The 27,925-nt window shown below is 37.4% G+C and overlaps 1 protein-coding gene across 6 annotated transcripts in view; it reads left to right on the top strand.

Moving 5' to 3' along the window:
• MCTP1 (multiple C2 and transmembrane domain containing 1) overlaps positions 1-27,925 on the top strand; it is a 173,818-nt gene that overhangs the window by 131,366 nt on the left and 14,527 nt on the right. For 4 of the 6 annotated variants that reach the window (XR_003916400.1, XM_029965414.1, XM_029965415.1 and 1 more), the window contains one exon: positions 6,440-6,493. Coding sequence is in view for 5 of the 6 variants with exons in the window: in XM_029965414.1 (XP_029821274.1) it covers positions 6,440-6,493 (54 nt within the window). In the remaining variant the exon portion in view is untranslated. Of the gene's footprint in view, positions 1-6,439; positions 6,494-6,698; positions 7,927-27,925 lie in introns of those variants that run through there. The other 2 variants (XM_029965417.1, XM_029965416.1) reach the window with 2 other exon arrangements.

Below are 27,925 nucleotides of genomic sequence, written 5' to 3'. Positions count from 1 at the left end.
CATACATTTTCTCTACCAGAAAGCTTGACAGCTTCAAACTTGCGTATAATAGACTGGATCACACCCAGAAACTTAAAATAACTTGGATAAATGCTGATTTATAAGAGAAGTGTATCTGGTCCTACTAGAATCTGAAAACTATTTGAAGAGGAGCAATAATAACAGTGAAAGTCTATAATGAGCCATTGTGTTGTTTATAAGATAGTTCATCATCAGGTTTTGCCCAAGAATTCTAGCTCACAAAATTTTGTGAAGATGTTATTTTTTAATATTCCTGCATAATAATCTTAGTGAAATAAAAATTAAGCCTTTTGATAGATCTGAGATTTCAAGTGTACAGTACACGTTGAAGCCTTTAGATGGAGACATACTTCAAATAAACACTTAATATTCAGTTCACAGTGCATTGTGTAAATACAAGAAAAAGCTAAAATAAATGAGAACCAAATATTGAAAGAAATACAGAGAAAGAGATATACTACTTGTGCATGTAATGATAAAAATTACATACTCTTAACTGCATTAACAACTGAATATTGAGGGCATATAAAGCTGACAACAGGAAAAAGGTCACATATTCTTGTATAAATATCTGTATTTACTGCTGATGCATTTTCCTTAGAAATGTATTATACTGCAAATAAAAATTCTGTTATTAACATTACAGAACTCCATGTCATCAGCAGCATGCATCAAAAGGCCTCTGATAGCTGTATTAAAGTCTCTTTTCCTATTAAGAATCATACTAAATCACAATATGAGCACTTTCCAGCTTAAACTAACAAAATGTATTCTGTAAGAGAAAATAATTGTATTCGAGTACCTGTGTAAAAATGAGGAAGTATTTTAGCCGTAAAATACTAATACTTTTCTTTTTTATCTGCTGTCATCCATACTGCAATATGTTCAACCTTACTGTCAAGCTTATCACACTAATTATTATTACATCTAGTGGTTCAGTTATTTTGATGATTACTGCAGATGAATACCCCAAAGCCAAACTGTAATGGTATAAATCAGGATCAAATGTATTCCAAATATACTACACTCTTAAATAAGAATCTGTTAATTTGATTTTTATTTTCCTTATAAGTGTGATATAAAAAGGTGGGTATTTTAATTAGTATATATCTCCTGTAAAGTTTTTCCTTGGCAATTCCATGGAAGAAGCAGACTTCATGTTGTGAAAATGAGCACAGAACTGCTGCTGTAGTGGGCTTGTGAACAATGGTTATATTTGCTTCCACGTAAAATACCTGGAAATTACCTGAGAGAGCCCAAGTGGTTTCATGCATCTTTCTTAATCCATACACGTTGCACAATTTTATATTACATTTACACATAAACACTGAGTTGCATGACTCACAAATTTACAGTAAATTTTATGCCAGGACAATATGAATTATCATTAAATCCAAACAGTCCAGAACAATGCAATTCTGAACACATTCATTGCATATCTAAAGTGCATTTAATTTGGAACCAAATCTTGTCCTCTCTTTTGTTTTCTCATATGAATTTTAATACTTATATATGAAAATACAAATGTCTGTAGATATTTTTATGTCCTAACATATGTGGCATAAAAAGTGTTTTGTTTTTCTTTTGAATCCACCTATATATCTTACATTAAGTAAGATAAAAGCAGATCTAGAGAAGTTCTAGTGGGGGAGCATTGCTTCATGTTAAAATGTTAAGGTAACAGTCATCAGGGTTATCTGCAGAGGTAGTGCCTCTTTTTTTTTTTCTTTTCTTTATTTTACATCTTAGTGCTGAGCAGATACCTGGTATTATTAACATGTAAAGACATTATAGTATCTCCTATGCAGGTGTTTCTGTTGGATCAGCCAAAAAATGTAGAACAAAGACGATGGAGTGACTTGTGGTTGGCACACTTTGTATGAGAAACATTGGGCTGATGCTAAGAGAGAAGGACCTTTCATTAAAAATGGTGTTAAGTTTCAGGGTGTCGCTTTTCCATTGATTCTTTAGATTCAGGAGGTATTTCTAAGTTCTCTACATTTGTGGGTTTTGATTCATCACACTTGTAAATAACTAGAATCCAACCCTGCTTTGCAGGTGTTGAGGTTAGAAGTCAAAATCAATTATTTTCTCAGAAATTCTATCTTGTTAGTCAGTAAATCCTTAGAATAAATTCCTTAGAATAAAGTTGTGTTTAATGTCAGCTTCCTCAGAAGACTGCATTCTACCCCACAGATGCAGAGGTTTTATTCAGTGTGCAAATGTGGTGGCTGTGCTTCCATCTGGAGACCTAGTGTGAGTTGTCTGCTGTGACTCCTCCAATCTGTTATTGATTATGAGTCATACAGTATTTTTGGCCTGTGTTTCTCAAAGAAGGTAGGAATGGATCAGGAATAATGGTAATACATAGGAATTAGAGTACGCGCTGCTTCTGATTAATAAGCTTTTAATAGGGCTATTTTGCAGGGAAAGGATCTTACTTTGCAACCTTTAAATATCTGGTTACTGTTTGGCTGTGAAGTAGCTTACGTGCCATATTTGAGGCCATCTATGTGTGTTTTTTAAAATGTCATCTGTATTCATATTACATTCAAGGGACAGTACCAAGAAACAGTTTCTTTCAAGACCTTCTACCAGTATGTGGCATATAAGTCTGTGACAAGTGATATTGCAGAAGGTCATGTCACTTTTAACTGGTTGCGTTAGATCCTTCTGATTTCCCCAGTGCTATTCCTTTGTTTGATTAATACTACTTGATTTCAAGCAAGGTATCAGAAGCATAATTTAGAGTGAATATTCTCAGGGCAATCTAAGATTTTTACCATAGAACTTTTATTCAAATAAATCTAACATTTTATTTTATCTTCATACGCTTTTTCTTGTCCACCCTCTCTCCTCTCCCTCCTTCCCCATCTCCTCCCTCCCTCCATTATATCTTCTCCAGGTACAATGCTTGACACAGATATCCAAATAACTACTGTGTTCATTTAAAACAGAGGGGCACATGTGCACTTTATTTGAATAGAATCGAAGCATAATCAAGGCAGAAAAAATTCCATTGTGGGTTTTTTTTTCTACTGCATTCCTACTATAGTGTTGAAGTGAAATCTGTGTTCAGATCCACCGTGCTTCTCTTCAACAGCCTTGCTTTGTTCTGAAGAAATAGACTGTACTTCAGTATACAACTTTTATAAGGCTTCACGGTGTTCCTTCCTATATCATAAGACTATGATGAATCTACTTACCTTGTTTTAATTTGTGGCAAAGTTCTGAAAACGCTTGTTTTGGTGGTTTAATGAATTGTATTACTGTGTCTGTATTGTCTGTATGTTCATGTGTATCGGGTTTTTCTCTTTCTGCTCTTCCTTTTGAATTTCAAGACACATGAAAGCATGGGTTATATATGTTTCATATACTTTAAAGAATTATTTGTTAATCTTGGGCATTGGCACACTTTCACTACATTTTATTTTACTACAATAACTGAATTCAGTTTTTCTTTCCAAACAATTCAGTACTCCAAATCTCAATGTAACTGATGATGTGACTAACCTAGTACAAGACCATAAACTGGTAGTGGCTTTTGAATTAAAAAATTGAATGGAGGAGATGGAAATCTGGGATTAGTCTGATACTTCAAGTAATTTAAAGGACTTTTTATGCCTTTTGAACAAGTTAACATTTTGCCACCCTACAGAAGCTTGTAAAGTAGTTTGAGATCATTAGGTGTGGAAGAAAAAAAACAACTGAGTCTGAAGTAGTATTATCCAGATAATTTGGAGTAGGTATTGTCATGCAAGGGATTTCTCCGCTATCATTTGCAATAATTTTAGAGATTTCCAAGTCAACTGACTGTCTTATTGCTAACTTTAACGCCAATGTGAGATAGGCATTCAGCTATTCAACCCTGTCAAGACAAGGAATTTCTGGATGTACGTCAAAGAGATGTTTAAGTGTTGAAAGTAAGAGACTCAGTGAGTTTAGTCAGCTCCAGGTGTTAGCGAGTATGGGAGCCAACAGATCTGTTTTACACCTTGGGCTTTAGTCAACTACTGATGTAGTTAAGTGGGTTTTTTCCATGTGGCAAAATTGATTTAAGAGGGTTTCCATCTTGCTGCAGCCCTTAACAGTTTGTTTTCGTCCTCTCTTCTCAGTTCACCATTTTCTTGGTAGAGCTGGTGGGGTGTTCCTGGAGCTGCTTAGTAAACTGGGTCACTACATTAAAAGTTTGAGATGCGTTTTTTTTAAGAACTCAGCCCAGTGATGCAGTTTATGGCTCAGCTCTCCAAAGATTTGGAGCAGGCCAGGGAAGATGACAGTCAGCTACCAGGAGAGGGACAAGAAGGTGATGTAGGTGCATGGGAAACAGGAAATGCCTTTTTTTCACAGGGAGGTCAGTGAAGACAGGACTTCTCAGACACTTCCAAATTGAATGTGTAAGATAGTGTACTGAGCTAAGCGGGAGCTGACATTGATTTCACAAATGTGCTCTCAACATTTCCCTGTGACCAAAACTCTCTTGACACTGTTTCTGATCCCCTTTTTTTGAGCAATGGAGCAGACCTGGCCTAAAAGGCCAACAAAGAACAGGAGGGAGACTTCTTTATAGATAGTGGCTAGAGCACAGCCTGGATTCCTTCTTCAACCTGAGGGGACTCAGAAGTACACCTGCCTAGCTGGCACCGGGTCAGAGGCTACAAAAGCTTTGGTCAGTCAGGCTCCTCCTGCTAAAATTGTTGTTCTGGGCAGGAAGGAATTCAAGAGTAATTTCTTCATTGCTTGCATCATGCTTCCTCCTTGTGCTTTTGGGCATGCTCACTTTCTATGGTTGCTTTGTGTTTCTAGTTTTATCTTTGATTCTAATCTCCAGGACAGAGCAGGCAGTAGACAGAATTAGACATTCCTTTCCCTCCAAAGTACTGTTGTCAGAGGTGTTTTGGAACAGAGTTGAAACAAGGAGGAGCAGCTGAAACTGGAAATGTTCTGAACTGTGCAGTTGACTTGCATGTATGCACAGTGTACTACTAGATGTGCATGTTACATCAAACCGTGCGTTGTTAATGTTTTGCATGGGCCCATGTAACATGACTAACTGTGACCTTCCTGATGTTTGAGCTGAGACAGGAAACCAATACACACACTTTTGTTTTTCCATTCTTCTCTTACCTGAATTTGGCTCTAGGATAGTGTAAAAGTCCCTTAAGTTCTTCGACATGGATTTGGGAATATCCTTACAGCTGTGTTTGGAGGCTGATTATGAAATTATAATTTTAATGCGTTGTCTTAAATGACAAATACACTAAAATTGTTTGTAGCTTCACCTATATCACATAGTAAACCACCATTTTAGTTGGCAGCAAGTCTGTAAAATAGGCCAAGTTATTATTGTTTCATATCGGTGAGTTTTTCCTTCTCTTTTCCACTCTATGCATATTTTATAATACGTAGTATACGATTTTTGCATTCATAATAGGACACTGGGCTAGATGAATCTTTGTTGACCTTTATTATGGCTCTTCTTGTATCCTAATATGTACTTAGATATAAATAAAGATCTGAAGATGCACATTATTTTCTGGTTATAAGGAGGTATAGCTTTTTTTCATTCCACCAACAGAGAATTTTCCTCTTAGGGTCATTGATCACAGTGTCATGAGAGAAGGATTTTTGACTTTTAAGTCTGAATCTGCCAGTGCTCATCTTTGGAAAGTCATTTAACCTCTGTAAAGTAGATTCAGTGGTTCATTTCATGCTCATGGTGTGATTATTAATTATAATATTTGTAGAATGAATTGAATGTGTGTGTGTATATTTCCCAGTGCTAGACTGGAGAACTTTATATGGAAAAATACACAGATGCAGATATGTGGCAACTGCAGCTAGCAATGAATGTGCATAAAGTTAAATGCACAGATTGTATAAAATTACTATTAAGAAACACAGTGCTAATGCTGATAGAGCATATGGAATACATAATTGTTGAAGATTATAAGGAAATAAGCTACTATGAATTTATTCCCAGCTTTGTATTCTTCAAAAATCTCTTGGTGAATACTGTAAATTCTATTAAAAAGGTTGCCCTTTTATGTAGGTAACAGTAAATTTGAAGTGAGCATATGTGTGTGGCGCTTAGGCACCAATGGAGCTGACAAAGGATTCCTTTAATTAAAGCAAGCATATACTGAATTTTGAACTACCTTTTAAATACTTAAATTGTCAAGCAAGCATTTTGTGCAGGAAGGATTTTCAGTATATAATTCCCTAATGTAGGTCAATTAAAGTTATAATGCTTTCCTAAATTTGAATCTCTAGATCAAGTGTTTTTTCCTGGTTGTACATTTTCCCTCTGCATTTATTTCAAGTGTTAATAAAGTTTTCATCTACAAAAGGCTTAGAATTGACAGAACAAAACTCTACCTTTTTAAATCATGACAACTACTACTGTTTCTGTCTGCAGGTAGTGGAGGACATGCTAGAGGACGAGGAAGAAGAGGATGACAGAGATGACAAGGTAATTATGTTTCCTAGCACTTGGGTATCTGGGGATGGGAGAATTTAGACATGACACTGTTTTTACCGACAGTTAAAAAAGGAGTTGAAGTGTTTTAGTCCAGAAAATTGGACAGATCTGTTTATCATCCTAATAATGCTACAGTGTGTTGCAGGAAAGGATAGAGATCTATAAATCCTTCCTTTTTTTTTTTTTTTCCCCCCAGTCCAGAGCTGGGTCAAATATTTTTCTGCCAGGAACAAAAATAATTCAGCATGTCTGGAACTTGATAGCTCTTGTGAAGATAACTGCAGCAACAACTGTTTTTGAAGGACAAAAATTCCTCCTGTCTTGAATATTACAAATAGGACTGCACTTCAGGTGAAAAATGATGTGGAAATAGCAACTCCATACGGGTTAAAGTTGGGATATTGACATCTAAAATTTTCAAAGAATTACGTGGTGGGAGAACGGCTTAAAAGTTTTGCACTCCATATGACATTTAAGTAATCACGATTCTCCTAGACATCCACTTGATTTGAAGTTTGCATTGTGGCCCTGCAAGGTGGGAAACTGTGGGGGATCATTCAGCTATTTGAGTGGATGTGGTTCAGTTTAGAGGCTGCTGATTGGGTTGAGGATTGCAACCACAGTGAATAACAGCTCATTTCCACATTTAGCCCCACTATCAGACTGCTTGGATTGGTTGTCCCCCAGGGAGAGGGAAAAAACAGAGAAAAGAAATTAGAATGACCTTCCACCACTGAAGCAATGGCTAGCACTGGCAGGATGGCTTTCTGGTGAGACAAGTGCAGTGAAGACAGCCCCTTTGTTGCTGGTATTTTCCTATCAGAAAGGTGGTATTTGTGGAAGAAAGGAAAAATATAGTTTTACAACAACTTTGTATTAAAATTCAGATTATTTTGACCTTCACAGATGTTCCCCCCACTTCTCTTCTAGTAAAGCAATTTTTTTTTTCTGAAAGGAGAAAAACAGTGTATTTATACTCTTGACCTTTTTTCTGGCTGAGATATACATTTATATGAAGAATATAACAATTCATATGCTGGCAGCAGCATTTGAAATGTCAGAAAATTCACCATGATTAGTTAATACCCTGAATGATTATTTTTCTGTTAGCTAACACCTAAAATATGAGAAATGATTTAAAAAAAGATTATTTTCCTTGTTCCATTGCCAGGTCAAACATTTTAAAATTGACAGAAAGCTATTATGTGAAATTCTTCTATACGCCACTTAAATTGTTAGCTACATAATTTCAGAATGAGCAAACATTGTAATAACAAAGACCTTCTTTTACAAAACACATATGCGACGGTTTTTAACACTAAATTATATGAGCATCCACTTCTGGCAATAAAATACATGATTTATTGCAAGGGTCCATCATGTAGCTGTGAAGAGCTTGTATTTTGTCTCAGCATGCTGGCTTTGAATCATCATTTGTTTTCAGATAAACACTGATCTGCCATCCATTTGAGACCATTTTCTCCTGTTTCTTTCTGCTTTATTATTAGAGCTGATGCAAATGTATGATACTAGTAGTGTGTGTATTCCTGGATATTTTAATCACTGTGGTTAGTTCAGAAAGAATACTGCTTGACTGCTTGTAGTTTAAGCCAGCCTATGTAGTTACTGCTTAGTGGGTTTTGGAAATTGCTAGACAAACTCCTTTAAAGGGGAAGATGAGGGCGGGGGTCAACCCTTCCTCCCCCAATTCTCTGGTGATTAGCAAACGCCAGGCAAAACATACCTAATTAGAAATATCACTCTAGGTTTCAGTGTTGTGATCAAATATTCAGCTTTCTCAAATTGACACTAGAGTTCAAACATTCTTCTAGATCTAGTTACCAAGGTTGAATAAAAGTGAGTACTGACATTACTGTGTGTGTTCAGTGAGCCCTTTTATTGAATATTTAAGAGCTGTCTTTCTATACAGAAGGTGTTAAGGTTGATTTTTATAAATTCAAAGCTGTCTTCATTATTGCAAATGTTTTGAGCTCTCAAGATTGAATATGCTGTTTGAATGGGAAAAAACCTTACACTTCTTAAAATAAGCATATGTGGACTACCACCTATATTCAGTATGTTTGCAGCGTGCATTATTTTACACTAGGGTTGTAAATTATTAGCACATGCTTATAATTGTTTGTCATTCAAAGCTAGTAGTCTGTTTTTCCTTTCTGGTGCGCTAGACATACTCTCATACTGCTCTTCTTGTTACATATTTTTGGCTAAATGGAAGAGTGCACTTCTGTGTTATTTTAGTTCATGTATAGGTTTTCTTAAAGCTATGTGCAAAATGAAGTTTCGTGAGAAAACAAATGCAGATTTTTTAACACCAGCTGATAATGGCCTCTGTCTTTTATTATTTCTCTTGGTTTTTTTCATATGGCATAATAGAAGACTCAGGAAAATGGATCTTCTTATGTGAAGAAAGTTACAAGAATAATAAATGTGCCAAAACCTCACTTTAATTGAAACTGAAGCATATGTTGCAAATATATAAAATACATCCCAGCTGTTTGACCATGGCCAATGTCTTTGCTCCCAGATTACCACAAGGCAGCTATTAGTCCTGTAACCTTTGGACTTAACAGTAAATGGGACATTATGCAGAACAGGAGCACCTGTTTTCCATTTAATGAAGAATCCTTGCAGGCTTTACCTAAACCTGTCCGTATGTTTCACTTAGAGATTGTTGTGGGATTATGAAGTGTCTTTCTTTAGAGCTGACTTGGATAGTAGTGACTTTCTCACAGTGAAAGGGTAACTCTAGCTGCTTGATGAGGTCAGCATGGGCTGATGTTGGTTATGTGTGATTGAGGGGCATTGCTCAACATCCCTAAACTGCAGAGTTACAGAAGTAATAAACTAAGGATGATGACTGCTCATATGTATGTAATTAGTTAATGTAATGCATTTTATTAATAATGGTGTGGAATACTGAAAGGAGTTTGACAAGGTAGATTTGCACTTACCGTGTTACTTAGTCTTATTCTAATGTTCTGGATTTTAGTAACTTCTTTCACCATCTGCTGCAGTTAAGGTAGGGTAGATAGGACTGTCAGTTTAAGGTCAGAGGATGTGGTTTTTTTACTGGGGAATCATAACTTTCATTTTCACTTGCAATATCAATAGTAAACTAAAATGGCAGGTATGCTTCTTGTATCAGTTACAAAGTGGTGCTTAGCAGTGGAACACTTTTTTCCTAATACTGCTTCTTTGTCATGTGGCCACTGATAGAATATTTAGGAATTGAAAGAGATGTAGTTTGTTTGGCTCAGGCATTTGTCTTTCATTTAATACTAGTTTTTCCAAGAAATAGTAATGCATTCTGCATTCTGTATGTTCAGTAATGCTTGCTAAACCTATGCCAACCCCAGATATACAGTTTAATCTGATTTCTCTTTCTTTCTTCTTCTTTTCTTTTCTTGTGGCTCCTTTCCAAACACTGGCTTATAGAGTATCTTAGCAAATAAGGGTCAGTTAAATTACATTAAGTCAGTAAGCTATCAAAAGGATTTTTACACAGTTATGTTATGATAACATAGTGGTCAATATACGTAATCTAGGTATCTAAGATTTTAGTTTGTCATTTCAGAAGTTCACATATGCTTTTCACATAGCTTTATTCTTTGAACCAGCTCCAGGTAAGATATCAGATAATCACAAAGAATTTAAGCTCAGCATTTTGTGGGAAGCCCTCAGCATGCCACAGAATCAGGCTAGTGGTAACTGTTACTATTGCAGACTTAAGAGGAGGAAGATACACGGTATGAACACTATTTTATTTTGCCTTTTTATTAACAATATCAATATTTTATTAATAAAAAAATATTCCAATCATTTGCACCTTTGGCTACTCTCTCTCTAGGCTTTCATTCTTTGAAAAATTCTTCGCAGTTCTCAGTCAATGTTATTGTACTTCAAGATAAATAGAAGCTTTTGTAATAAATGATAGTTGAGTCAAATTAAAATACGTTTTAAAGCTTTTAATCATTGCTGCTGAGAGGTACTAACTTTGTTCTCAAGCAAGACACGTTTGTAACCTGTCTCAGAAGCACACCCTGTATTTTTACTGAGAGTAGATCATGAAGAGGAGGAAGGATAGCACTGATGTAGCCTACATTTTTTATATTCCATAAAAGAGAAGATGGTGATCTATTATAGTGGCAGTTATTTCCTGTAAAATATGTGGTGGAAAAATGATATTGAGAAATAGAGTGAACGGAGTCAAACTGCTCAGTGCAGTTTTGTTTCAGCTCAGTTTAGTTATTCATGTAGAGATAGTGATAAGAGGAGTGTAGTTTTTATAAAAATTGTACTTAATAGGAGGATTGATGGTGTAGACTGCTTCAGCCCACTTGGGATCACGCCCAAGTCACAGCCATGGAGTTACCTTTGCTTGGATATAGCTTGGATCATGTGGAGCCTTTGCACAGCAACTTCCACAAAAAGCAATTTGCTTCCTGCCCTATACTAGGACACCATAAGGGTTTCGTCATCAATGTATGATGTACCTTTGAAAACAGGTAATTTGAACAGCCTTTGAGAGGTTTAATTTTAGTGAGATCAGGTTTCCTTGTCCTCGCACAGTCCTGAAATACTATCAAAATTATTGAAGTAAACTAGGTATTAGTGAGATCAGAATCTGATATTTATATGTGAAGTTACAGTAGATGTTTAAGAATGTGACATAGTTTTGCCTTACATTTTCCTTCTACCCTTAATTTTATTTCTTAATGTAACTAAGCAGATTTAAATTCTTTGAGGCAAAGAAAAGGACTGTTTTCTCCTAGCTCCTCAAAAAGTAACTTTAAGGTGTAGTTAAAAACATCTGTATGGTCTTCTCTGTGACTTGGGAGAGAAATGATGAGTGTTAAAGGAAACAACCAAAACACTTTACTGCAGGGTTTTCTTGGAAACCTTCCTACGTGTGCAGATTGGTTTACTCCTTAGCTCCATGTGGCTTCAAAATGGTGAGAATGGACTATTCCTCATTTTCTAACAGAATTTCTTTAAACTGGTTTCACACAGAATCATGAGATCTGAGTTCCATTTAAACTACTGTCGTGAACCACTTGCAGCTCTAAGCAAGCCATGTAGTCACTGACACATGAGTATTTGGCAGCTGCCTGAATGTTTCTTCAGATTTATTCACAGCTCCCTATTTTAACCTTCCAAAGAGGAACCCCAAAGACCTGTTTTGGAGAGATGCCTTTTGAACTTTTTCTACAGCAAAGTGTAGAGCAATAAAGAACAAGTCTTCATCCAAGTCCCTGTTATAGGTTATAAATCAGAGAGAAATTTTTCTTTCCCTGCTTCCCTGTAAGAGAAACAGAGTTTGAATAGGGAAAGGGGAAGGGAATCAATTAACCTTACAAAAGAAATGACTGGCCAGGCTGCATTCCATGCTAATGGCCCATCGAATGCTGGAGTGAGGGGGGGAAGGTTTTGGGATTTGGGGAATTGGTCTCCCGGACAGAGGACAGGTCAGACCACGGAGTTCTCTTGCCGGGATGGAGACAGGGACTGTGTCCGGGCATTTCTGGAGGAAAAGCCTGGGAGCCAGTCTTTCTGGTTCTTTCGTCCTGGTGAGGCCTGACCACCAACCCTGCACTGCCACTGCCTTGTGACTCCAGCCAGGACCTACTGGGTTTTTTTTCATTGGAGAGGTCTGTGCTTGCCGGGAGAGGATGGGAGAGTCTTGGAACAGCGTCATCTGGGAACAGTGAGTCCCGTAGGGGTGAACTGCTTTTCCTTCTGCCTTTCTCCCATTGGGGGAAGGGTCTCCGTTTTCCTTTCGGCTTCTCCCGTGATCCGAGACCACCCCCCAGGCCCCCTCCTTGTGTGGTGACCGCCAGAGCCCAACAGCACCCCCCCTGCAGGCCATGATTAGGACTGTGCTAAAGGACAGAGAAGTATTCATCCAGACTTGTTATTGTTGTTGCTTTTTCTAGGATTACTATCTAATTTTTTTGTGTTCTGTTACTGTTTTTGCCAACATACATATATCTTTTAATAAAGGGTTGTTATTTCTTCTGTTTTTTCCACACTTCCTTGATTAAAGCCCCTTAATTTTGAATTTACAATTGCTGAGAGAAAGAAGTTTTGGTCTATCTCATAACTCATCCTCTTTAGCAAACATTCCAGTCTTATCAGACTGTGACAGTCCCACAGGAAGCAGAGATAGTAGTGGATAAGTGTAGTGTCTTGACCCTGGCTGGATGCCAGGCACCCACAAAAGCCACTCTATCACTCCCCTCCACAACTTGACAGGGTAGAGAAAATACAACAAAGATTTCATGAGTTGAGATAAAGACAGGGAGAGATCACTCACCAATTACCATTGCAGGCGAAACAGACTCAAACTGGGGATATTAACTGAATTTATTACTAACAAAATCAGAGCAGGATAATGAGAAGTAAAACAAATCTTAAAAGCACCTTCCCGCTCACCTCTCCCTCCTTCCCAAACTCTGTGTCCTGCCCCCCAGTGGTGCAGGGAGACAGAGTGGGTATTCAGTTCATCACACACTGTTCCTGGTGCTGCTCAGGGAGAAGAGTCCTTCTCCTTGTCCCTCGTAGGGTCCCTCCAAGGGGGCCAGTCCTCCATGAACTTCTCCAGCTTCTCAACATTAGTCCTTTTCAGGGGTAGCTATTCTCCACAAACTGCTCCAACATGGGTCATTCTTCCATGAGGTGCAGTCCTTCAGGCATAGCCTGTCACAAGGTGGGTCTCCCACAGAGTCACAAATCCTACCAGAAAAGCTGCTTCAGCGTGGACTCCTCTCTCCGTGGGTCTGGAGGTTTCTACCAGGACCCTACTCCTTCTTTCGGGCATCCAGCTACTCCAGCGTGGGTATCGTCCAAGGGCCTCAGGTGGATCTCTGCACCCCCGTGGTCCTCCATGGGCTGCAGGAAGACAGCCTGCTTCACCATGATTTTCACCATGGACTGCGGGAGAATCTCTACTCTGGCGCCCGGAGCACCTCCTTCCCCTCCTTCTCCACTGACCTTGGTGTCTGCATAGTTGTTCCTTTCACATATTCTCACTTCACTCTTCCCTGCAATTACATCTGTGCAATAACTTTTTTTTATTTCCTTCTTATATATGTTATCACAGAGGCATTTACTATAATTTCGGATTGGCTTGACCATTGCTTTTAGCAGCTTCTCTCAGAAGCCACCCGTAGCAACGCCCGCTACCAAGACCTGGTCACGCTTACTAATACAGTAAGATACAACTTGTAGAAGAAAAGTGATGGTTGAGATATGCTAACATAAGTGCTACATTGACCCAGTCCCCAGTGACTGCATGTGGTTGACAGTGTATTTGAATGAGAATGAAGGAGTGGCAGAGATGATGCTGTGAGAGAAGAGAATGATCATCAATGTGGCTGTCTCAGCAATATGGATGGTGCATTGTGCCCTGGTTTTCATCTTAGATTTCATGCTGAGGTTCGCAGCACAGCACAGCTGAAAATCTACTCCTTAACCTAGGTGTTTGACTTTCACTTCACTGATACACTTGTAAGAAAAACTGCAATATCAACTACAAAAATTTGCCAGGATAGTTTATCAGACTTTTCTGTGCTTTATGGGGAAAGCACAGGAATATGGGAAAATAAACTGCAAGTTTTTGCAAACAATATGCATGTATTTTGTTTGCAGTGTGTAGAAAATTGTATATTGTTAATTTTATGTTGATGTTTGGGTGACTGGTGAAGTTGCTGGGCAGATCATCTGGGGAAAATACAATCCTGACAAAATGAAAGAGGCACCCCTGTCCCAAAGAGTTGAAATACAAAGCTCCTCCTAGGGCAGTGTTAAAAAATTGGTGTTGTGTGGTGGCATCCAGAAGACATCATAGCATGGTAGACAGCAGAGTCTGCCTCTACTCAGGTGTCATCTACTGGCAGATTAAGAGGTAAGTTTGGCATAAATAAAGCTTGTGGACAAATACTGCACACAAGTGCTTTGCTGTGCATTCTGCATTTACTGATAACTACTAAAAGAGCTCCAAATGTAGGGAGGTTGTCCAGGCTGCTCCTGGCTGCACTCCTAAGTCAAGCACTGGAACCAAGTGCCTGATAGAACAATGGGTTTTGTGTAGATTTATTGACTTTTCTATTCTAGTCTGCCAAGACTACAGATGCCCACCCATGAGCCCTACGGGACCAGCTCTGAGTTGAGGAGGCTGCAGGAGCTAGAGCTGGAACAGGCAGGAAAAGTTGCAGGAAAAGTATGACAAGGGGAGCCCAAGGCCCGCACTTGGGCAGGAAGTCCTTGTGAGGAAGGATGCTGAGACCTATGTCAGTAGAAGGCAACGAGGCAGGGATAGGCCACAAAGCCCCAGGTGGAGGTGTGCTGTGGTAACAGGCATGGATTTGGCATCCAATTAGGATGTAGAGTTTACCTTAAATCTCCCATATGTTAATTTCAGAGCAGTTGGCTTTGCCGTCTCAGTAGTTCTTTGAATGTAATCTTAGGTGTACAGTTTAGATAAACTTGAAAATTAGAATTTATGGTATATGGAAAAGCAATAACCAGTTGATTTAGCACTCTGACTTGGTATTCAATGTGATTCAAGAAATGGGGAGGTATCTGTGTTATTTTCGTGATCATCAAATGCATGTTTGACTGGTTTGGGAGCAGGTGAAGTAATATGATAGCTTAACATACAGCTGTAGCCGTCTGATGGTACACTGTTTTTATTATTGTCTAACTGAGTAACTACAGCAGGATATTAGGTTTGTTTGTCATGGTGCTTAGTGCCTGTGGTAGTTGAGCAAGTTACTTTTCCACTGAGTTGACCCCAAAGTCCCAGACTTTGGCAATCAAAGTCCTCAGATTTCATACACTGTTAACTCCTTTCCTTTTGTAATGGGTTATATTAAAGAAAATGTGTCACCTTTTGCACCTTGTAATACTAAATCAGATCAGAATTCATGCACAGTTATGTCAGTGGAAATATAATATTACAGACCTGCTTATCTCAAGATAGCACATGGAAAAATAAACTTGCACAACTGACAGATTTACTCGATTCTGCAGATAGTTATTTGTAATTAATTGAGCTGAGAAATGTATATGGATTATTTTAATACATCTCAAAAAATATGTAAGAAAAACTGCTAGTAAATATTTACCTATTGATTCTTTCTCTTTCTTCTATTTCCTTTCTCTTTTTATATTTTCTTGGTGTGCTCAAGTGCTAAAGTAACAAAGTCCAGGATGGGAAAAAGAGATTTTATCTTACCAAACTTTTTGTTCTGAAGGCTAGCAACTTTAGAAAAGCAAAATGGACACCACTCCTTTATGTAATGTTATAGATATCTAATGCCACCTAGGTAACAGAGAGGTCTTAGAGAGAAGCATTCTTTTGAAAAAGTATTGCTTTCTGGTTTTCATTAACAGTGTGAAAAAGTCAGAGCAGCATTGCTAATCTGAAGCTTTCTTGCAATCAGAAATAGTAATTTAAGATGCAACCACTCAGCAGATCTGCTTTTTAGTATTTTGCACCAAAAAATGGTATGATTTCTCCTTCCCTCAGCGTATGAAACAACTATGTGTTGCTACACCTCTAATGTATAGTATTAGCTGCAATTTAAGATTAGGTATGGAAAAGCTGTTTGTTGGCCTTTAATTACTGTTTGATTAAAATTTTAAATACCAATAGGGAAACAGTAGATAGAAGCTCTTTAGAATGCCTTCTGTGCTCCTGAGTAGGAGGCTAATTTGTAGCTGGATTATTGTTTTTTTTAAATTTGGAGGGAACTTGAAATAGTGAGTATGTTCATGTGCACCAAAGCATCTTGTGTTTTTTCTGTACTCCCAGAATTGCTTTCCTTACCACTCTCAAAGAACAGATGGTACCTGAATGTTCTAGATCAATACACAGCGTATACTGAAGATCAAGAAACTGCTTACTCAGCTATTTTTCTGAAGTTTAATACACACCACTGCATTTTGACAGAAGAATGGTTTACATAGTAATGGTTTTAGTTTCTGGATTGTCTGTTAAAAATTAAGACTTTATAGTCTATTCAGGGAATATTTCAAGCTGCATTATCTGAGATTACGTTATATAATGTTATTGACCAAGAGTCCATTTGTTACTAAGTATTTGTTTCATGCAGCTCTTACACTGTGTAATCATTTTCACCCATCTACCTCAGAATATATAGATTCAGAAGAAAATGTGTTTTAACACTACGATATTTTTAGAAAGAAAAACTTTATGCTGAATTTTGATGTCTTAGTGCATAAATACAGAAATGTCATTGCTCGAAAGTGCTGAAAATTGTTTTTTTCCCTGGTGAAATGTCTGTTTATTGAGAACATTGGAGATTCTTTGTTCTTGAGACTGTCTGCCTTTGAACGGAAGACACAACAGTTTGGTCTGGAGCTGTGTTTTCCTCTGATGCCAGTCAGACTTTTTGTGACTGCCATAGCACCAAAAAGGCCCAGTTAAAAACCAGCAGATTGAAAAGCAGCACCTCACACTGCTGAAGCTCCGCAAAATAATTTGGTGAGAAATCCCTTAGTAATGGAGTGGGTTGACAATACATCTTTGAATCTGGTCAAAGAACCAGATTCAAAAAACCTCTCCTTGGGAGCCTGCTGGGAGAGTAATATAGAGAAAGTTCAACAAATTTTGTAATTCCAAATTAGTGTGATGAGGAGTTCAAGTGTCACTGCAGATAGTTTGTAGAAATACCATTTGCTCTTAAAAGCAGGTCAGCAAGCAAAAGTAGAACAATATACAAGATTTGATGAAGTATGTAGAACAAAGCTAGACTTTTTTCCAGATTACCCAGTCAGAGTAGTTATTAAACCCAGAGAGTGATTATTGTGAGGATTGGAGGAATTAGTTTTCGTTATCTGAATAAGGAAAACATTCAGAAAAAATAGTATTACCTTTTAAAAAGACTAAAAATAAAATAAAAGAATCTGCAGTCAGTGGGATCTTACCCCATATTCTTATTTCAATATTACTTAAAGTTTTGAGTAAGGTAATTTACAAGGATGATGCCTTGCAATGACTTCCAGGGAGTTGAAAAGTATATCTTTCATTAAGGGTGAAACTCAATAGCAGACATATTGCTACAATCATGCTCGAAGTAATATTCTGCTGTGATTTTTTCCACCATATCTAGAGCAGGGTTAGTCAAGGACAGAGAGAACTCCAGCACTGCCACACTACCTCGACCTACCTGAAGTGTTGTTCTTTCCCTTTGGAGGTGTCAATATCCAGACACTATACATTTCTTCAGGGCACTATGAATGTCTCTATTCAGAGTTGTATTCTAACAAAACGGATAGGGACACAAGGCAGGAGCACAGCCAGAGCCCTGACACAGGTTTAAAATGTATGATATACTAGACCAGGTTACTTGCTGTTAGGACACTGACACGTTTTTGTGCTTAGGAAAGCTTTATTTTCTTCCTTCTCCCTCCTCTTTTCCGTGTATAATGTGTCCTACTCTTATGCTCTAGAAGAAAATAGGTATTCTGATTAGATATGCTAAATTATCTCCACCATAAACTTCATATAATTTGCAGCATTTGATTATTGCTGTTGTTTTTCAGGTTTAGGTGTCTATTTAAACCACTTCAATGGTGGCTAAGGTTTTTAGAATGTTCATTCAAAGTAGTAACAGTAAGGAAAATTAAATGTGGTATGGATGAGTTTAAAACACAGTGCTGCAAAAAAACTCAACCTTTTCTTTTACTCCATGAGATTAGACAAGGTGGGGAGGGGAGAGTTCTGTGCAACTCTTGTCACTGGAATTGGACGAGGGATTTCTGTGATGTAAATGGAATATAAAAAAGTTTGAAACAAATGACCACACAGAAGGGTATAATAAGTAGTAGCCTCTTGCCACTGAGCTGATCTTAACCCTTCTGACCGTGGGACTCCATGTGATGACACAGTGCTGTACACAGTAGTACCCTCATACTTCAAAGAGTTTTTTAGGCACTCACAAAATGCAGCTAGGGAAACAGCATGGCAACAACTGGGGAGGGTAGATAGGGCCTATGCATAAAATAAAAAAAATAACGATTCCCAGCTGTGAAGAAGGTGCCTAATTTTTTTTATATTTTTCTGAGAAGTGGTGCCCATTTTACTTTGCTGTAACTGGGTTTGCACTGTTACTTTGCGTCCTCAGAGGTAATTGATAACTTTGCATTTAATGCTTTTTGCTTTCTTCACCCACCTTCTCTGATGCAGCTAATTTTTTTTTGCCCCCTGTTTTAAGGTAGACTCGTCCTCTGGGGATGCTAGGACCCACTAGACTCTGCTCAGGCAGGAGCCCCCCTCCCCTTCTTAGGGCAAACAACAAAAAAAGTCTTAATGATGGTCATTAATTATTAATATTAATAATATTACTTATTAATGTTAATACTGCTACTAATAAAGAGTTTGAACTATCTCTCTGTAGTGGGGACCAATCTCAAACACATCGCTGGAAGGGCACCTAGTCAGGCTGTGCTATTTACAGGAGCCATGGAATCTTCCCTACATTCCCTTTGTATTATTATAACAGGGGTATCTCCCAGGTACTGGAGGAAGGTGCTTTGCACATTACACGTCTGTGCTCCCTTGTTTTTAAATAAGGCTTGTTAGTGAATTCCCTCCCTTTCTCTTCCCTGTAGCACTATATTAATATTTTCCACCACATTTATATTTTCACCTGCACAGAAATCAAAAGCAGTAAAGTCAATACAAAGGGAGTGATATTTCAGGGCCAAGGAGGTGCAGTAAGATGCCATGTGGGAGGTTTGTGCTTAGGAGTGCTGGCTTTGACAGAACTTGGAATTTGTGTGAGAGTGAAGCTTAGTACCTCAGGAGGAGGAGGAAGAAATTCTTGCGAAGTTTAGGGCCACTGACTGGCAGTAGCTGATTTCTACACTCTTCCATCATATAAATAAAAAGTAAGCAAACTCAAAAAAACCCAACCAAACAAAAAACACACAAAACCCGACAACAAACAAAGAAACAAACCCAATATACAAACAAACAAAAAATCATGCTGTTGTGTTTCAATATGTAAAACAGGGGTTCTCATGTGATTTTCAGTTTGAGGTCCAGTTGAAAGTATTCAGATTTCCTCTCTTCCCCAAGAACACTGGAGTTATTCTTATATGTTTGCCAATTCACACTTTGAAATTTTTATTACACAATTGTACAATGGCATGTACAAAAACAGAGTTCAACCAAAGAAAACGTAAAATATGTGTTATGACATCAGTATTGGTGCAAGTGATTAGTGTTACAACCATGGGCATACCATGCCTTCTCATGGTCATAGTGTCCATAATCAGAAAGAAACATAGTTAAATTACCCACTTATTCATCTGGAATGAGAAACCAAAAATGGAATTTGCAAGGTTTTTTCCATCTTTTTTTCCATCTAAAAGAAATCAGTGCTGTAGCTGGAAAATGCTTATGTGACCCTGTTTGTTCAGAAACTTTATGGAAGTTTATTTTTACTATATAGTTGAGGTTGTTTTTCATATCTGTGCAATCCTTTTTAGCAAGCAGTGGTCTGTACTTCTCAGTACATTTTCTCTAAGTGACAATATCAGTAGTTCCATGACTATTGGTTTCTTGTTCTCCTACTGCTCTTTGGAAACATTTTAACACAAGTGCAAGTGTGTCAAATAATAAACAGGACAGAACAGTTTGGGTTAGAAGGTACCTTAAAGATCATCGTGTGTGTATTGTATATGCTTAATTTTCATATTATCTTTTGCTCTCTATTCTGAGTCAAACTCCTCTTTGAGTTCCACAAAACATTTTAAAGGGTTTTTTTATTGTCATATTTTTGTGTGAAATGGTGGACAGTTGTCCTACCTACTACTTTGATAACTCAAAAGGAAAATGATGATATATGTATTTAATTCTGCTATTATTTTTATTAAGTTCTTGATACTAATGCTGTTTCGGCAGCAGGTTCCACCAATGGGTTTTGCATTGTATGGAAAAAAAGAATTTACTTTTGTCAACTTTACTTCTGCTGCCTCTCAATGGAACATTTCTCTCTACAGTCTTATAAGAGTAATTAAAAGTCTCGATTTTCTTTCTCTAATATTATCTTGAATATCTTTATTATGTTCATTCCTCTGCGTAAATTAAAATGTCCTCATACTTTCTGTTACTCATTGTCTTAATTTTCCTCACATAATTTTTATTATTTCATAAACTCGTGTCTGTGTTTCTGAATCTGCATTTCTGTTTTTTAGTTTGGATCCAGTACTTCAGCTGAAATTATCACATTTATATAATGGCACTAGGTAAAGTTAAACTACTAGTGTTAGTAATTAATTTACCTTTATTATATTCCTTGGAAATGTGACATGGCCTCTTTAAGTAATTCTGTCATCTATAAACTTGGCATCTCAACCTTCCTTCTTTTTGATTTAGATAATGAATATATTAAACATCATCTCTAGTGCCAAATTTTGTAATAGTTTACAATTAATCTTTTGGTGTATATATTTATATGCTATTTTACTTCTTTCTCCTTGCACAGTTATTTTGATATCCTTTTTCTTTTAGGAACAGTCTAAAAGATTTCTTTGAAGCACAGTGTAAATTATCATTTGCCTTCTCATTGTTGATTCGACTGGTTTAAATTCTAAAAAGGTTTTAAATTCTAAAAAGAAATTCGTAATAAATGAAAGTTCCGTGTATGGTATTAGGAACTTCTAAAAACAGCCTACCCAAGGGCCTTGGATTTAAGCTCTGCTCCTAATTTCTTGCATGTGTGTTTATTATGGAATAACCCAGGGGAGTTTCCACTGGGTTTGTCTGATTCAAATCATGTGTTGGTAAAAGAAGTTGTAGAAGAAAATCAACCAGACGAATAATAACAAATTATCAGGACTGGATGGTGTTTGCCTAAAAACTCTCAAGGAACCTGGAGGGAAATAGTTGAACCACTAATAGTGGTGTGGGTTCTTGAAGCTTATGTAGGTCCAACATGAGAGTGGTTGAACTCAGGGAAGAAAAAGCTATTGAGAGTTGTTTGGAACAAGCAACTGTGGAAACTCCTGAACCACAATTCTCTGAAAGCTTATGAAATATTTTAAGAAGTTGCTTTGCCTGTTTGACTTTAACTTGCTGACTACTGCTCTTGACCACTGTGTTTCTGTACAGGTGTATGTTCACCCAGTGTGTGCAGGAGCTGTCCTTTGTGTGTTTAATATCAAGGAACTGTCAGGTAGTACAGTCAGGGTATTTCTAAATATTACACAAAGCTGGCCCTTTGCCAAAAACTATTTTAATCCAGTAGAGTTGCTTATTGCAACCTCTGAGCTAACTGGTGTGTCACAAAGTCTAATACCACAGGTGTTTGTGTGTGTAATCCCAAACTGTCAGGCAAGAATAGCACAGCTCTTCTTCTAGAGGAATGGCACATGCTCTCTTCCATGCTTTTTTGGGGAAAAGGTTGAATATGATATCGTCTCCCAGCTAGTTGTTTCCTATGATGCTAAAAATTTCACATCCTTTCTCCTTATTTACTTAGTATCACTGTGCCCCAGATATGACAACGTGCAGATCCAGGAGAATTAATGAAATCTATGGAAAGCAGGCACACAGGAGAAAAAAGACATTTTACAATGGCAGTTTTATTCCCTGCTGTTGTTGGACTGCAGCTAGGTACTGAGTTTGCAACCAAGGCTGAAAAGCATTTCAACTTTATTTACTAGACAATAAATAATACAAAGACTGTTTGCTGAAATTTGAAGAAGAGAACTGTCATTGAATTCTTGTCTGGTGGTTGTAGCTTTTCTGAGTGTCGTAAAAACAAGCAATGAGTTTAAAATTTTGGAAGAGGCAAGCCTTTTTAAGTATGGTGGCCTAATTTGTCTTCTCTGCTTAAAAGGCCTATGGGAATAAAATAGGTTTTCCTAAACAGACTTCACCTTGTTAGGGATGATGCAGTATATAACACCCTCCATCAGACAGCAGTGGTGGAGTTGGAGAAGCAGGAGATGGCACGGTGCTCCTGCATCTGTGGACTGCTGGTTCCAGCAAACCTTTGAAGCTGATGTCCTTCTACATGGATCCCTGGCTTTTGTGAAAATGATGGACAAGGAGCAGGAATTTAGGAAGGGAGAGATGGTCTCCAGTTCTCTTTAGTATTCCATGTTTCCTCTCCTAAAAATCATTCCGTGTTCAAAAGTGTCCCCTTCCAGCAGGGGTGCATTGTGGGTTGAACACCAACTCTTTTGCAGCTTTTCAAGCTAAGTGCTGTTGGGTGCCCATTTTTGCCCATTCTAGAGTGTGTCTCATTCATTCATTTGCTTAATGCCCAGTATCCACGTTGAATTGTGAAGCAGCAATGATTTGTTAGCTTGCTGTCAGCTGCAGGTTTCCCAGCCCTCCTCCTCTGGCGTCTGTTGATCTTGGTGCTTTAAAATCTATAAGCAATATACAAGTTAGGACATGATGGGAAAATAGTAAATTAGGGAAGTGCATGTCACATGGTGATGTTAAAGTACTTTGTTTATTTGTTTCTTTAGGAAAGTAGATAAATTCCTTTCAATGCTTATTTTTTTTATCTCATGTGTACTAGGTATATGTCAGCTGGGTTTTTTCTTCTTTGGTTGCAGGATTTAGTATAAAGAGTATCATCCGTGATTCAGTATGCTTCCTATGTCATGAGTGCTCAGTGACCAAGTTGATATTGCCTAAAGAACAGCAAATTTTTGTGTTTCCTGACATTTATTTTTTCAGCTGTTATCCCAGCATTGCAGTAATCATCTGTATTTCGTATTACATTTTAACAAAACTTTGCTTTCCTTTTTCTTTCTAAAGCATCTCCATTCATTATTAGTTTAACTAAGCAAGTCTCATTATTCAGTTCTAAAAGTAAATTCACCTAAAGTGATAGGAGACAAGCTGGTAGCTTTTCCTATTAACACCTTTTATTGTAACGTAACAGATATATACATTCAAAGCCTTTGCCTAAGGTACAAATATTTGTTTTTCTGGGAAAAAATAGACATTTGAGAAAATAAGTGTCTTTGAGCTACTCGATTTCTTTCTGGTGTTGTAGTCTGCAGTGCATCACCAGAATGTGAATGTCTTGCAGTTTTCAGTCAGAGTATGATTCGCTGTGGTCAAGCATTTCCTTCTAAGAAATTAGCTTCCTGAAACATATTTAAAATGAATGTAGAACAGATTATTGTAGTGGGTAGATATTAAAATAACATTGTTACAGATTGCCCTTTGTTGTGATTTTTGCATATTCACAGTACCACTTCACTAGATGGCTCAGCTTTAGGTCTTTGTCAGAATTTTAATGCTTCCTAGTAAATGAAAAGGGTTGAGGTTTTTTTCCTGATTTCAGTAAAGTAAGCATACAGAGAAGATAGGTAATGGAGCCTTTCCAGGCTTTTCTCAAGATTTTCTCAAAAGAGACCCTAGAATTCTTGGTTTACTCATGACTTCTTGCCCACTGTACCCCCAGAATATTTGCAGCATCATTTTCTAGGTGCTGCTCTTTTCTTCCTTTTTATATTGCTTTGGCTCAAATGCCAAATTATTTTTCTACACTATGTCATTTTCCAAAAGCACAGCCTGAACATTTATCCAGGGGAATTTTGTAAAAAATTGATTGCTTTGTCTTTCTTTCTTTTTTCTTTTCCTTTTTCTTTCTTTCTTTTCTTTCTTTCTTTCTTTCTTTTCCTTTTTTCCTTTCTTTCTTTTCCTTTCTTTCTTTCTTTCTTTCTTTCTTTCTTTCTTTCTTTCTTTCTTTTCCTTTCTTTCTTTCTTCCTTCCTTTTTATTAATATTTGATAGATTCCTTGGATAATTGTGGCTGCCATTTGAAATGTGTAGTTATATATGCATCATCTTTGGAGCATCACTAAGTCTTTCCTTTTTAGTCTCAAACTGCTTCCAAGATTACTTTCTTTAAACATTCAGCTCATACAAAGAATGCCACTCAGACCTCATGTGTTACTTATCTTCATCTTCACTGCTATAGATTTGTTTTTACAGTGAACTATTTCAGATAATCTACACTTACCAGTTTAGCTGAGCATAAGGTGTAACATTTTTCTTTTCCAGATCATATTCCTTAAGAGAGGAGTTTTGGCTAGTGATTGATCACTTGACAGCAGTCAAGTGTTTCAGATTTTAGGGTTGGTTTGTTAACTGGTGTAGACTGTCTGGGCTCTGTTGACCTGAGGATATAAGTCTCTGTGAACAGTTGCTCTTCACAGTGTCCCCAAGAAAATAGTTTTGTTTGCTTTTCTCAAAGCAACTTGCAATTGAGTTGAATTGAAACTTGCAATTCCAGTGAGTTGAATCACTGGAATCCAAAGCCATTTTACAATGGCAGTTTTACTAATTTTGGGTTAGTTATTCCAAATGAACACTGTTTGGGCAGCAAATACCAATGGTAAAGGTGTTTCTGTAGTCTTCTGCTCAGCAGTCTGCTTGACCAGGGCCATGCAATTTCATCCCAAAGCTGTATGCGCCTGTATGAGTAAGGAAATTTCAGTGTATGGAATCTCTTGATTTCTGTAAACCGAAAACATGAGCAATCCAAGGTGTGATCACATGAATTTTGAAATACAAAATTACTTTTTTCTGTGTTTGATCGAAGGATTTTGTTAATAGCAGGGAGTCTGAGAGAAATATCAGAGCAATAGGCTTTTGGAGATGAGTATTTCCACCTGGACACTAAAGAAGGGAGGGTGTAAAACTCCTGTCACCAATCTATAGTAATAGGCAGCTTTGGTGCCTAGAGGAAGACCACATTCCTCCTTCTGAGAGAATAATTCGTATTAACTCTGAAATAGAATCTAAGACTGGAATACTGGATCAACTGTTAGATCAATATTTGACTGCTTTTGCTGTCTCCCATGATGGCAGTTCATGCAGTGATGGTGACAACTTTGAGGTTACACTTCCTTTGAGGTAGTCCTGCACTGGAGATGTAGGTCTTTGGGCAGAAGCAGCAGCAGCTATTCCTTAGGCTTGCCAGGTCTGGAAGAAGTATGTGTAAAATCATTATCTCTATTTGTTCAGGTGTGTGATTTACATAAGAGTTCTAAGATCACAATGTCCTATCAACACAGGACTGGGAAACTTCCAGAGACAGTAATCTAGATCTGAATCTAAATGCAGAGTTTTATGCAAAGATAGTTTTATGCAAAGTCCTAGCCCAATGTGGAGGTGATCTTGAATAGTCAGTCTTGTCCTCTACCAAAAAGCACATTTATCATTTTCATAATCTTTACAAGGAGAAAATGAAAATTACATTCTATGTACACTAAAACATCAAATTAACTTTTACATCTGCTATATTCAAGAAATTTAAAAACTGTAACTGAGTTTTTAAAAGACTGTAACTCCAGGAGTACTTCATAATCTTCCTTGCATATCAATTAGTGACAACTGTACAGACATTTATTGAGAGATAAATTTTCAGGCTACTTTAAACTTTCAAATCAGAGTACTATATTATTTTGATGGAACTCTTGTTGATAACAAGTGAACAACAAAAATATATGTGTATGATATAGATAAGCATCTCAACCATTCAGGTGTTTTGGTAACCACAGTTTTTCAGTATTCCCTTTCTCTGTCTTTTTCTCTCATGCATGTCTTGTTTTCACTGTATGTCTTGTTTTCACTGCACTATCCTTCCAGGCTCTTGCATAGCAAGATTGTTCTTATTTAAAATAACTCTTTCCGATAGAACTTGTAGGCTCTTTCTTTGTATTTTTAGGATTATTAGACCTTTGAGATTTAACTTTTACATCTATCATCCCTCACGTTTGTATAACAGAACTTGAAGAGCTGCATTAATGAGCACTTCTTTAATTTTCCATTCAGTGTAGGGTAAACACTGTTTGAACCACTGGAATTTACAAATTCAACTGTAAAATCACGGCCAAAGTTTGTTCCTTAGTAGCACGTCAGGACCATATTCTAACTAAATTAGCTATTGCAAACTGATGGACAATATACCAATATACTGTCAGATAACATCTATGTGGCTGGATACAAAAGGAGCATTAATGAGACCACTGTCAAGCTCCAGTGTTGTTCTGTCTCAACTAAAGTAAGACTTGCTCTCTTCCCTACTTCAAATATAGTTGAACAGGGTGAAGAGGCAAAAAAAGACATCTGAAATGGGGTGTGTTCTCATCATCTCAATGCTTAACTGCACAGTGCTTTAGATCTATAAGTTTCCTTCCAAAATAAGGCCAAGAAGGGCATGGCAAAATTTGGCATTCTTAACTTTTTGCCCCTGAATCTATCACCATGAACAAACAAGCTTCCACCCTTTTCAAGTAATATATCTGCTTAGAGTATATATGAAATGAACATCTCATAAAGGTTTAGCATTAGTCAAAAAAAGTGTCATGCAAGGAAAATTTAAATTTTATGGAGCACGTTGCTCCATAAACTGGCTCTGTTTGCCTTCATGTTTCTGTCTTTCATATGGAGTGCAGTCTTTACAGAATTAAAATGTGCAGTGAAGGAGAGATCAGGACAGATCATACTTAAAGATACATGGAATGTAATAGGGAGGGAGAGAAAATAAAAATCACTAGCAAAAAAACCTCACTTTAAAAATAGTTTATCTAAGAATTGCCATTACGGTGTTCTTTCCCTACTCTTTGGGAATTTGCAACATCATCTTTTTTCCCTAGAATTATTGCCATAGCTCTTGACTTCCCCCCCGCCCCCCGATTTTATATTTCTGTTTTAGCCCTGCAGCAGTTCATTACACATGAAAAAGTCTAATTCATTACATACATGGTAGTGCCAAAAGTCACAGAAGGTTCAAAATTATTTTTATCAATTCTCGGTGTATGTTTGAGGAATAACAGATTGTTGTAACATTCACGCAGAATCACAAAATTGTTAGGATTGGAAGGGACCTCTGGAGATACGTAGTCCAATGCCCCTGCTAAGGCAGAGTCACCTAGAACAGGTTATTCATGCTTACAGGTGTGATGTCTTCATAAACAGTGAGTCTTCAGTGTTTTCACCCACATGTTTTAATAGTTTTTATTTTGCCTACTTTTTACTGTTTTAAATATGGAATGCTTACTAGGCAGTAACAGTGTATTGCTTCTTTCTTTAATAATCATGACCACAAATAGGATTTCTTTCTGTAATACCCTACTCTTCTAATTACTGTGTGGTTTTCTCTGTATTTTAAAATCCTCAGCCTGGTTTCGATTTAGGGATGAGCAATTAGTTTCAGACCTCATCTTTATGCACACATAAAGACCCATGTTAGCGCGTAAGACTTTAGAGATGACATATTGAGCATTTGTAAACAGCTGATAGTATCTGAAAAATGTGGTCGCTGAATGTGTGGTGCCAGGTAATATGGGCAAAGTTGAAGACCAAAGTTTAAAAGCTTGGTTCTGGTTATCTGTA

This window comes from Manacus vitellinus, unplaced genomic scaffold (genome assembly GCF_001715985.3).
Source record: "Manacus vitellinus isolate BGI_N305 unplaced genomic scaffold, ASM171598v3 scaffold_9_pilon, whole genome shotgun sequence".
In the NCBI taxonomy this organism is placed as follows: Eukaryota; Metazoa; Chordata; class Aves; order Passeriformes; family Pipridae; genus Manacus; species Manacus vitellinus.
This window is presented reverse-complemented; position numbering and strand designations above follow the sequence as displayed.